This window comes from Aulonocara stuartgranti, assembly GCF_965226115.1.
Source record: "Aulonocara stuartgranti genome assembly, chromosome: 12".
Classification (NCBI taxonomy): Eukaryota; Metazoa; Chordata; class Actinopteri; order Cichliformes; family Cichlidae; genus Aulonocara; species Aulonocara stuartgranti.
Window position 1 is genome coordinate 20,296,794 of NC_138948.1, and position 13,418 is coordinate 20,310,211.

General features: G+C 39.8%; 1 protein-coding gene across 1 annotated transcript in view; it reads left to right on the forward strand.

Moving 5' to 3' along the window:
• pes (pescadillo) overlaps positions 1–13,418 on the forward strand; it is a 17,471-nt gene continuing 4,053 nt past the window's right edge. Inside the window, exons 1-9 of the mRNA XM_082555577.1 lie at positions 1–156; positions 333–412; positions 1,939–2,092; positions 2,271–2,380; positions 2,648–2,819; positions 2,910–2,999; positions 3,329–3,445; positions 3,539–3,616; positions 8,393–8,482. Of these exons, the coding sequence (XP_082411703.1) occupies positions 133–156; positions 333–412; positions 1,939–2,092; positions 2,271–2,380; positions 2,648–2,819; positions 2,910–2,999; positions 3,329–3,445; positions 3,539–3,616; positions 8,393–8,482 (915 nt within the window). The 5' untranslated portion in view covers positions 1–132. The remainder of the gene's footprint in view (positions 157–332; positions 413–1,938; positions 2,093–2,270; positions 2,381–2,647; positions 2,820–2,909; positions 3,000–3,328; positions 3,446–3,538; positions 3,617–8,392; positions 8,483–13,418) is intronic.

Below are 13,418 nucleotides of genomic sequence, written 5' to 3' on the forward strand. Positions count from 1 at the left end.
TCGCGCATGTCAAGCCACACGTGCATCTCCTGCGTGTTGTGTCGGTCGTTGTTGTGTACCCTTGCGAATTGTGTAATTTGTACACAACTACATTTGGATAAAACTCCGTGGAGGGTTAGAAACTGTCTCTAAATGGGAGGTCTTCAAAAGAAAAAGGTTGGTGTGGGTGTTCGCGTAATGTCGGGCGTCTTATTACCAAAAATCTGACTATCCCGTTAGCTAACAGCTAGCTGAAGTTTGTTTTTCTCAAACAGTAGATTCTTCTGGACGCGGATGAGCTTATGTGCCTTGTTAACACAAGTTGAATATGAGCATCTTCCTATGTTTTTCAGTTTGAGAGGGGCTCTGCCACCAACTACATCACAAGAAACAGAGCTCGAAAGAAGTTGCAGCTCAGCCTCCCAGATTTCAGGTAACGTTGCAGTTAGCAATTGTACACGTGTGTGTGTGTGTGTGTGTGTGTGTGTGTGTGTGTGTGTGTGTGTGTGTGTGTGTGTGTGTTTTAAATCACGATTTAGTCATACCCCGCCGGCACTGTATTAGTTTCTCGTTATTGTATAGTAACGCTAACGCTTTCTGGGTGAGAAAAGGTGCGAGGGCCCATTTATGACGCAAAGTCTTTAAAACTCAGTGAGTGAGTTTATTTTATTTATTTTTTTTTTTGGGGGGGGGGGGTGCTGTGAAACTCATGCGTTTGTATTGAACAAGGTAGACAATTGTGCAGGGTCAAACAAAAGTGCATTTCTTCTCGGCTCCTGGCTTTTGAGGTCACAACAGTAGTCCAGTCACTAGCATCCTCCTTTCACATCAACGCTCTGCATGTCCTTCACTACATCCATGAATCTTCTCTGTGGTCTTCCTCTTTTCCACCTGCCAGGCAGCTCCTTCATCAACATCCTTTGTCCAGTAATTATCCACTGTTCCTCCTCTACACGTCCAAACCATCCCGGCCTTGTTTCTATTTCTAACTTTGTCTCTTCTCAATCTTAGCTGTCCTTTTGATGTACTCAATTCTTACATTCCTACTGTAAATTTGAGAGTCTCAGCATCTACAGCTCTACCAGCTTGGCCTCCCATCCAAATTATACTTCACAGCACGTCTCACTACCATCTTGCAATACTTAGCTGTCATTCTTGCTGCTATCCTTCTGCCACAAATCACCCCTGACTCTCATTTCCATCTTTTCCACCCTCCCTGAACTCTCTTCTTCACTTCTCTTGTGCACTGTTGCTTTGGATGGTTGACCCCAGCATTAAAACTCATCCTCTTTCACTGCGTCTGCTCCTAGTTAGTGAAATGCAAAGAGTATTAATGCAGCCTCGAAAGTGAAGCAAAATTTAATTAGCACATCAGTAAAAACATTACCATCAACAAGAAAGAATGTATTGACGCCAAAGTTAGTGAGACAAAGTTATGTTAGTAGTTAGTAATGAATCTGCACCTAGTTATATTCTCTATGATCAACACTATATCCATAAATCACATCTGACATATAATGTGCATAAATTAATTTAACAAGTAATTCTGAGGTGTCTTACATCTTCAGTGAATGTGATCAGAATATTTAGCAGTGGTTGGTAATTTCAAAATAAATCCATGGTTCTGAAAGTGTTACTCTCCATGCCAATATTACTTTTTTTGGGTGTTTTGTTTTTTGTAAAACCAGCAATTCAAATGTAACAATATTTAAATTTTCAAAAATGGACCAATCAACTATTATTTTTTTTCCCCCTAATACGATTTTATATATATATATATATATATATATATATATATATATATATATATAAAAATACATTTTTTTTTTTTTTTTTTTTTTTTTTAAATACCATCATAGCAACTTACTTTTCTCCAAGTTTGTTCCAAATCTCGATTTCCAGCCTTTCTCAGAAAGGTGCCTTGTTGCAGACAAATAATTTCTCTTCTCTGATTTTCAGGCGACTTTGCATTCTCAAAGGCATATACCCTCATGAGCCAAAACACAAGAAGAAGGTGAACAAGGGATCTACAGCCCCAAGGACCTTCTACCTGCTCAAAGACATCCGCTTTCTGCTCCATGAGCCAATTGTTGGAAAGTTCAGAGAGTACAAGGTATATTACATAAGAAACCAGTACCTTAGTGTTCTTTACCTCTATAAAAAGGATATTTAAATCACTTTGCTTGAATCAGTTTTTCCTCATCATGTCTTTGGTTTATCGTTTGATTTCAATTTGGTTGACAATCTTTTTGGTACCTGTGTTATTTTCAACATTTATTTTTGTCTTGTAGATATTTGTGCGTAAGCTTAAGAAGGCTTATGGAAAAACAGAGTGGTCTGCAGTGGAAAGACTGAGAGAGAACAAGCCGACCTATAAATTGGATCACATCATCAAAGAAAGGTGGGGTGGTTATTCTTCACACTGAACATAAGAGGGCATAGTTGATCTATTTTTCTTTTTTTTCTCTGCCACTATATGAATTAAATTGAAATTGTAGGGTAACAGTAGAACAGAGTCTTTAGGAGTCTGTCAGTATCTATTTTTTTTTTTTTTTTTTACAGCTTTTAACATGCAAGTTATCTTTGTTTTTTATTTTTATTTCAAAGGTAAGATGTTTTTGTCAAAACAAAACCTCATAAATATTGCTTGTGCTTCTTTGTTTGGCAGGTATCCAACCTTCATTGATGCCCTCCGTGATATCGACGATGCCCTCTGCATGTGCTTCCTCTTCTCCACTTTTGCTCGAACAGGAAAATGTCATGTGCAGACAATCCAGCTGTGCAGACGCCTCACTGTGGAGTGGATGAACTATGTGATCGCATCACGTTCTCTCCGAAAGGTGCAAGTTCACCAGCCTGTTATTGATCTGACTCTGTGAGAGTTGGTTGACCTGTGTTCTGTAATGTGCTAAACGTTTCTGTTTTGATAGGTTTTCCTCTCCATCAAGGGAATATATTATCAGGCTGAGGTGATGGGACAGCTCATTACATGGGTGGTGCCATATCAGTTCTCCCATGATGTAAGTGCAGTTTGGCAAATTGCAGTCAACAGGGACAGTGCTAATAATAAATAGTCACTTTATTACTGTTGGGTTATAATGTAGGTTGCCAGGCCAACATTGTAAATAAAAAATTGTCCTTAATGTCTTGCCTGCTCATTAAGAATCAGAAAATGTGTGGCACTTATGAACAAGAAAACTGACTTTGCTGATGGCTTTAACTTGTGAGCAGCCTGTCTGTTTTAAAATTAGAATATACTAAAAATTATGTTGGAAGTGACTCTGATTGAACTCACACTTATAAATATATCACTGAAATATGGTCAAACTAATATTTGTTTCTCTTTCAGCACCCCGTTGATGTTGATTACAGAGTAATGGCAACATTCACAGAGTTGTACACCACTCTGCTGGGCTTTGTCAGTTTCAGGCTCTACAGTTCCCTCAACTTGGTCTACCCACCAAAGGTATCGTGGACTGTAATATAAAAAAGGATTTATGATAAATTGATCATATGTAACCAGACCTGCCCTCAGTTAATATTGCCTCTCATTTTGCAGCTGGACAGTAATGGAGAGTCAGAGCCTAAGGAAGAGAGTGAGGATGACTATGCCATGAATTCAGAAAGTTACTTAGAGGTGAGTCACTTTGTTTTAAACAGTGTAAAAGACCTCTGATGTCTTTTGTTTGTGGTGCTCATTACATTGAAAGGAGGCTTGTTGGTTATCCAGAGTGACAGAATAAATTCACTTAAACCATCCAGCATAAAGCAGCGTTGGAGTTTTGTTAAAACTATATCACCACTTCAGTGGCAGAGAGAACTCTGTCACACAACTTCTCCAGGAAGGATAGCAAAAGCGTTGTTGATGCTTTTTGGGGAAAAACATGTCCCAGGTGACCTCTAAAACAAGCTTTTAAAGCACAGGGTACGTTGTTTTCCTGGCTTCAGCAATCTGTAAAGACAATGCATTCTGTTATTCAAGCAGGAGTCGTCTTTATTTTCCCTCAGCTTTACTGAGACATAAAACTGGGATATGTGCTAATGTGCATTTATAAAGTTTAGACTTGTGCTCTGCTGAATATGATCCATATTCCTTACTAGGTTATATCCAGTGGGGTTGTCATTGGGAGCTCAGGGGGAGCTCTTTATTGAATAGTTAGCTGTACTACACAGTGCTTCAGAGGTTCAATAACCCCCTACATGCACTCACCCGCTCAGTCAGCCAATGCATTTACACTGTAGCATTAACAGGAACAGTTAAGAGTCACGCAACAATAACAGATGTAAATAACACAAGTTTCCTTGCTTAAACGGCAACACATGTTCCCAAGGCATGATTGGAGATAACTAGTCACTCCCAACACGCCATGATACCATGTTCTGATTGAGGGATTGAATTAAAACGTACAACTCTGCTATCACTTCTGACATAAACGAAGACAAAACTAAACAGCAGTGGCTTTGTAGGGTTGCTGAAGTTGGGCTAGCTGTAGGACTGGGCGCTATATTGAGGTTTTTTTTTGTTTGTTTTTAAATATCGATATATTTTTATACGAGATAAGATGTGACAATATCCTTTATATCGATATAGTCTATGTTACGTTATAATTATACTTGTGGAGCCGCAGGTTTGCCTCTCTTGCGTCCACTTTTGTCTCTACGCAACGTTACTCGGCCTCGCTTCTCTCCTTCACTGAACACAACTCCCCCTCCCCCATCGCTTCACCTGCAGGCAACAACAAGATGGACACGGCAAATCTCCGTTAACGAGTTACCGTGCATCGCCCCGCACATGGGGCTGGACGGCGTCAACGTGTTAGCGAGCTAACCGTGCTAACGAGCTAATCATGCTAACGCCTAAAATCCTTTCATTTTCTCAAAAGTTGACAGCACGCCTTGTGTGTGAATTCTGTGCTTGATGACCACAAACCAATTTTATGTGGTACACAGCGCTCAGCAATCTGTCAAAAAATGTTTTAATATGACTTTGCTAAGCTACGGAGCTGCACCGCTTGATGGATTGTCGGAGCATTACGGCTACCGTAGTCTGGAGCCTCGCGGAGTAATACGTACTGTGCTTCAACGTAGTATAGACCCTGTGCACGAGAAAATGCTAACTTCCTGGTTTGAGACCGGATGTAGGGTTGTAAATTTCCGGTAGCTTTACTTTGCGGTCAATCGCTACTGCGAAGATATACTCCAAAATCATGTCCAAAACTCAAAAACTGAAAGATCGCGTTAAGTTACAAAGAGCAGAAGGTGGGAACACTCACCACTGTTGTGTCATTAAAAAAAAATCTAATGATCAATTTTGACGTTTAAAGAGTTTAGATGATCAGTTGTTTACATCACTCAACACAAGCAGAACTGCATTACTGCAGCAGAAGACACATCGTCCACATTCAGAAACACATCTCTGTACAGTGACTGGTCTTATGATTTAAACAGGCAAATGTTCAGCATTCAAACTACAGGTGAAGAATAGTCAAACCAGATGTTTCCCCCGTTATGTCGATATCAGCTAGTCAAGTGTAGTCGCTATAACGCGGTTCACCTTTCACCTCGCTGTTTCACAGATTTTTTTTTTTTTTTTTTTTTTTAGTGCAAGTTTGCATGCTTATTTTTTTTTACGTCACATTGTATCCTGCGTCCTGATCGCTGCAGACGATCTCCTCCGTGACGTCTCTCCTGTACAGTACAGAATCGCTGCATCGATCCCTAGCAGTGTGACTCTGAAGTGCAGTGCTGTATGTCCACGATGTCCATGAAAGGTTTTGCACTGTCAAAAAATAAAATTGGCTACTTTTTTTCACCTATCGCTGGTTATTTTTAGAACATAACACCCGCGATAAACGAGGGACAGCTGAGAAATATAACATTTGAATCGCTTTGCTCTGAGGCGCGGGGGTAAAAAATATCGACAAGTCGATGAACATCATTTACAGATATATTGGGTAAATGCTCAAGACATCTATAGAAATGTAAATCGCCGCTTGATTCATTCATTTGCTTAACTTGTTTTGGACCGTAAACAAGGCGCGAATAGGACACCGGAAATCAAGCTCCCAACAGGAGTTTCCGCACCAGAAGTAGCATATGTTAACGTGCACATAGTCTATTACCGTATTGTGTGTATAAGGACCATAAATGGCACGAAGCGGATTTCAAACTCCAGGCTGTCAGTCACGCAGTAGAACTAAGGAACAGAGCAGCTGCGAAATGTGTCTCTTTGTTATTATGCTCAGCATCTTTTAGTTTACATTTTGACTGCACAATTGTGAGCTTTTTGTTGTGCACAACAACAACATTGTTTTCTTTTATTTATCAAGCATTATTATTTAATAATGTATTTATTTATTTTTGAGTAATTTTTTTTAATGTACATATATGCTGTATGTTACCAAAAGTGCCTGTGTGACATCTGGGACACAGCTTTGACTAAGAACTCTCTTTTCTTACTTTATGACTTTAAAAAAAATTATTGAGATATATATCGTATATCGCCATCCAGCTAAAAAATATCGAGATGAATTTGGGGCCATATTGCCCAGTCCTACCTAGCTGGTATATAATGATATACTATGTGGTGGCCAGCTACACAGCTATGGTTAGCATAATATAAACACAGTGAAGCTGGAGGATGAATGCTAACATTTTCCCACTCGCTACAAGCTAACGTGAGGGTTCCTGATGGTTAGGGACAAATGTAACCGCACAGCAGGATGTTGTAAACCAGGGGTCCCCAATCCCAGTCCGTGAGGGCCGGTGTCCCTGCAGGTTTTAGATCTCACCCTGGGTCAACACACCTGAATCACATGATTAGTTCTTTACCAGGCTTCTGGAGAACTTCAAGACATGTTGAGAAGGTAATTTATCCATTTAAATCAGCTGTGTTGGATCAAGGACGCATGTCCTTCAGGGACACCGGTCCTCGTTGACTGGGATTGGGGACCCCTGCTGTAAACGGACCAAACTTCAGTCAGGAGAACAACTGCGATAATCCATCCACAATGCGAGGTTAGTCATTAATATATTGCTGCGTGGGCTGGGGTGTAGTTACATCATAAGGTTATAAAAACTGGGCTTTAAAATGACTAGTGGTAATAAAAACCGAGACAGGCGGACAGTGATCACTGACTTTTTTTAGGGGCTTGTTCAAATGAAATAGAATAAAATACAAAGCAGTAAAACATGTTAAAAACCCAACAGCCTTAATAAACGCAGAGTACCCAGAAGCAGGGTTCATGCGGCATCACTTAAAGATTGGATATCCTACCTGCTGTGAATGTTTTAATGCAGTATAGTTGTTGTTGTTGTTGTTGTTATTATTATCACTTGTCACATTCTGTTTCTGACAGTTAAAATAAATAACATTCATATAAGAAATAAAATTGTTTCGTGTAAACTGTATATGGTGTTCAGTAGGCCTATACTATTGTACTTTAATGTCGGTCATAGGGGTGGTACTTCAAGAGCCATATATTTTATGAGGTGGTACTCGATGTGAAAAGTTTGAGAAACACTGCGTTACGCCTGGGTTGGACCTCCTTTTTGCTTCAGAGTTGCCTGAATTTTTTATGCCATAGATTCAACAAGTTGGGGGAAACATTCCTCAGAGATTTTAGTGCATTTGTCTGCTGCTCAGCCCTGGTGCAAATCTCCCTATCCACCACATCCCAGCGGAGCTCTATTGGATTGAGATCTGCTGACTTCTATAAGCTATTTAAGTGCATTGAACTCATGGTCATGCTCAGGTTGAAAACAGTTTTAGATGATCTGAGCTTTGTTTCATGGTGTGTTATCCTGGTGGAAGCAAACATCAGAAGATTGTTACACTGGTCATAAAGGGATGAGCATGGTCAGCAGCAATACTCGGGTAGGTTGTGGGGTTTAAATGATGACCAGTTAAGGGGCCCACATTATTATTTCGCCACTGAGCTATTGATACAAAGAAGCATGGAGCCATGCTTTCATGTTGTTTACACGAAATTGATGTGATGCTCTTCTGCCATGGTTGTAATAAGTGGTTATTCAAGTTTCTGTTGCCTTGACATCACCAGCCTGGCCAGAAAGAAAGGTTGCTGCCATGTGATTGGCAGATTAGGTATTTGCATAAATAAACTGTTATGGTGTCTGTAATAAAGCAACTTGTAAGTGTATTAATTTAACTTACACATACAGTACACTTAACATGAGGTCTTGCCCTATATCATTTCAGACACTTTAATTAGAGCTCAACATGTAGTCTACCTAAAAGCATTCAGTATGCTAATAGAGAAATTGTGTAAACTCATGTTTTTAAAAGCCTCATGCTTAAATTAAACTGTTGACTAAACTAACTAAATCTATTAAGTACGCACACATTGAGGTGTAAATGCTAACACTTGTGCTTACCTTGTTTTTGATTTTGTAGAAACTGTCAGCTCTGAGTGCCAGTCTGGCACGCGTGGTTTCTTCTGCAGATGAGGAGGAGGCTCAACTGGACCAGTTTCCCAGTGAAGGGGTAAGAAAGCTAACTTGCAAAACACGACACATCACATGTATCTTACGATTTACTCAGGCAAGGCATAACTATTTGTTATTGAGAAATATAATCAAAACACACAGATCACCACTTCATGCATAATGCCTCTTATAAATCTATGGACGTGTGTGCGATACTGTGGTGTCATGGTAAATTGCTCGGGTAAAGTTTGTAGCATGCGTGCTCGTTGGTTTTGTCTGCTTCCACTTGTCTTTGCACTAGGATGATGTCGGCATAAATGTGCAGTCATATTCGTTGTGTCCCCACTAGTGCTGTCAGCGTTAATCTCGTTGAAATGACATTAACGCCATAACGCGGCAAATCTCCGTTAACGACTTACCGTGGGGCTGGACGGCGTTAACACGTTAACAAGCTAACTGCGCTAACGCAGTAGTTCCCACCAATGTAATTGAGCATGTACATGCCTATGTTTACAGGTACTTATAGATATGTTACTTACACAGGGATAGTAGTAGTAGAATAGTTAAATTTATTACTTGCATATTTCCACAACCCTCTATCCATAACACATACTGTGTATAAGTGTACATAGAACCTCAGCTACTGTTGTATATACAGTGGGGCAAAAAAGTATTTAGTCAGCCACCGATTGTGCAAGTTCCCCCACTTAAAATGATGACAGAGGTCAGTAATTTGTACCAGAGGCACACTTCAACTGTGAGAGACAGAATGTTTAAAAAAAAATCCATGAATTCACATGGTAGGATTTGTAAAGAATTTATTTGTAAATTATGGTGGAAAATAAGTATTTGGTCACCTCAAACATGGAAAATCTCTGGCTCTCACAGACCTGTAACGTCTTCTGTAAGAAGCTTTTCTGTCCCCCACTCGTTACCTGTATGAATGGCACCTGTTTGAACTCATCATCTGTATAAAAGACACCTGTCCACAGCCTCAAACAGTCAGACTCCAAACTCCGCCATGGCCAAGACCAAAGAGCTTTCGAAGGACACCAGGAAAAGTATTGTAGACCTGCACCAGACTGGGAAGAGTGAATCTACAATAGGCAAGCAGCTTGGTGTGAACAAATCAACTGTGGGAGCAATCATCAGAAAATGGAAGACATACAAGACCACTGATAATCTCCCTCGATCTGGGGCTCCACGCAAGATCTCATCCCGTGGGGTCAAAATGATCATGAGAACGGTGAGCAAAGATCCCAGAACCACACGGGGGGACCTGGTGAATGACCTGCAGAGAGCTGGGACCAAAGTAACAAAGGTCACCATCAGTAACACACTACAACGGCAGGGAATCAAATCCCGCAGTGCCAGACGTGTTCCGCTGCTGAAGCCAGTGCATGTCCAGGCCCGTCTGAAGTTTGCCAGAGAGCACATGGATGATACAGCAGAGGATTGGGAGAATGTCATGTGGTCAGATGAAACCAAAGTAGAACTTTTTGGTATAAACTCAACTCGTCGTGTTTGGAGGAAGAAGAATACTGAGTTGCATCCCAAGAACACCATACCTACTGTGAAGCATGGGGGTGGAAACATCATGCTATGGGGCTGTTTTTCTGCCAAGGGGACAGGATGACTGATCCGTGTTAAGGACAGAATGAATGGGGCCATGTATCGTGAGATTTTGAGCCAAAACCTCCTTCCATCAGTGAGAACTTTGAAGATGAAACGAGGCTGGGTCTTCCAACATGACAATGATCCAAAACACACCGCCCGGGCAACAAAGGAGTGGCTCCGTAAGAAGCATTTGAAAGTCCGGGAGTGGCCTAGCCAGTCTCCAGACCTCAACCCCATAGAAAATCTGTGGCGGGAGTTGAAAGTCCGTGTTGCTCGGCGACAGCCCCAAAACATCACTGCTCTCGAGAAGATCTGCATGGAGGAATGGGCCAAAATACCAGCTACTGTGTGTGCAAACCTGGTAAAGACCTATAGTAAACGTTTGACCTCTGTTATTGCCAACAAAGGTTATGTTACAAAGTATTGAGTTGTATTTTTGTTATTGACCAAATACTTATTTTCCACCCTGATTTACGAATAAATTCTTTACAAATCCTACCATGTGGATTCATGGATTTTCTTTTCACATTCTGTCTCTCACAGTTGAAGTGTACCTCTGGTGCAAATTACTGACCTCTGTCATCATTTTAAGTGGGGGAACTTGCACAATCGGTGGCTGACTAAATACTTTTTTGCCCCACTGTAGTGTATCATCTTATTAATTTAGTATTTCTTGGCTTTATATTCTTGTATTCTTCTATTATCTGTAAATGAGCTGTAATAACACACAAATCCCCCCCGTCCGATCATTAAAGTCTTATCTTATCTTAGAAAATACTTTCATTCTTTCTTTTTGCTCTAATTGGTCTCTAAGGTTAAACATTAATGGTTACATCATTTGATCTTTTGAAGCTGTGATACAAGGGATTTACAGCTTTGTTTGGTTGCTACTGACGATATGTTTCTCATCCTGGGAAGCTTGTTGTCACTGACTGATTTGAAGTTAACAATTGTTTTTGTCAATTCATTCTGCTTTTTTATAATTATAGGTAGGAGTAGTAGGTAGTTCAAACTCTGCTTTAATTTATTTATTATTCTGTTTTGTGTGTGCGTGTTTTGGGGTTTTTTGCCAAAAAAGACAGTTCTGCTTTTTTGCTTCTTTTTTTGTTTGTTGGGTTTCTTAATTTTTATTAAAAAGTTTAAGTCTTAGTAATACGTTCTCAGTTTAATAAAACAGTATTTTCATCCACTGAAACAATCAGTTGTGTAACAATTTTTCAATTACAGAGGGGGAAAAACTTTTTTGCTCAAGCATGGGCACTTAATCGGGAGAATTTTATGAATAAAAAATTAGAATAACAGATTGTATTTTTATAAAGTTTTCAAGTCAACTCACCTGAATGATCTTTCAACATTACAGCTTTCAGACTAAAGTGCTTTATTAACCCTTTAAGACCTACCATAGAGCCAAGTTTGCCAGAGCTTATCTTGATATTTTTACATGCTGTAGAGCCATTTTTGGGATTGTTTCAAGTTGCTATATGTCAATACAACCGTTATAGCCCAAATTTATATAATATATATGCATTAAGTGCATAGTAACTACATAAATTGCAAAAACGTGCAATAAACTACAAAATGAAAATCATTTTGGGTTGTTTTTTAACATATATTTCTAGTTAGAGAAATTTAAGAAGTTTATCCCTCAAAACTAAATACACAAAAGTTGCACAAAATAGTTTTGAACCACAGGAAATTTATTTTGAGTGTCTTCATAGTTGTGTTTTTTGTTTTTTAGATACACCAATTTTTATATACTGCTGGAAAAACGAAAATAAATATAATGCAAATTTACCCCCCAAAAAACAGCATGTGCATCAAAATAAACTATTTCCAGCAGTGTAATTTTTGTTTGAAGCATCCCAGAAACGATACGGAAAAGTCAAACATGACTTTTAAAAATAAGGCCCTGAAGGTAAAAAAAAAACCCTACATTTTCCGCGAAAATGACGTCACTTCCGGGCAGGTAATGGCGGACATGCTGACGTCTATTCCAACGTAGGAAGTGTTATGAACAGCTGATCGGATCAGCAAAACGTGTTTCTGGAATATTATGTTGTTGTCGCTGCAAATGCTTTTTATTCAATTTATTTTCAAAGCTATATGTGGAAGGAAACCGTGTCATAGGACAAGCTGAATGCATAAGATGCAAGTACAACTCCTCCGGTTTCATATGCAAAAAAATGATTGTGCTAGCTTATGTGATTCCAGTTCTACAGGAATTTAAAAATGGCTGCGCAAAACGGAGCGTGCCCGCTCCGACCGGTCTTAAGGGGTTAAGGCATTAACAGATCAACTGTGGAAACTGTGGCTGATCTTATAGATATCTGGCTTCTTTTCAAACTTTTTACATGCCTGATGAGCACATATTTTTATTTAACTTTTTTGTTTGTCTATTTCTCGTGCAGTTAGGTTGAAAAATGTTAGTGCTTCTGAGACATTAGCTTTACTACAAAGCAGGGAACTTCAGGACTTAATTATTACTTAGACATGAGGTGTAACTTCCTGGTGTATTAATTTTACCTGAGCTTTGGAATCTTATCCGGGCGTTCCTGTGTGTTCTGAGAACGTAACAGATAAAATCTGCACATTATTAAAGCGGCCTACTAAACCTGTCACTTTTCCTGGAAAGTTACACCCCCTGTTCCTTTGGAGCTTGGTGTTTTGTTTTTTTGTTGTTTTTTTTTAGAGACAATCTAAACCCTCTGGTTTTTCCCCAATGAGTCTCAATCACAGACATATAATCTCAGAGGAAGGAACTGTAATCCCTTGAGTGGTTTTCTGCTGGCTGCATGAAATTTCAAAGATGTTTGTTGGTTCATTTATGATACTGTAGCTGTAGTCTATAGTTAGAAAGTTGGTGCACGAGCAGTGATGGTATTACTCTCTAGTCGGAGTCAGTGAGGCTGTGGTAATCCTTGAGGACACCCCTTTCAAGCCAATAACACGAATTTAACTTGGAACAGATGGTATTGCTGTTATGTGGTTAGTGTTCAGGCTGACCAGAATAAAGGAACCTGTACTTCCTATTGATGAAGTACAGGTTGCACTGTTGTTCACAAAGACCAGCTCCGTCTACAAGATGCTCTAGTTCCTTTGCTTCCAGAGTGGAGCATTACACTGGGGCTTGCCCGCTGGCTAGGTTAATATTTGAAGGTGTTTCAGGGTCCCATAGACTTTATTCCTGGGTTGTCAGGAGTAAGGTCACAATGCATCTACCCTTCAAGATATAGGTGTAGTATGCTCAAGGTCTATTGTGGGTGAAAAAGCCAATTCAATTCTCCTAACCTGGAATTAGTGAGCAAACTGGCTGCAAACTTCCATGGTTGCATTTCAGAGCTGGGGGGTCCACGGGGATGCAACAAACTGCATTCCTT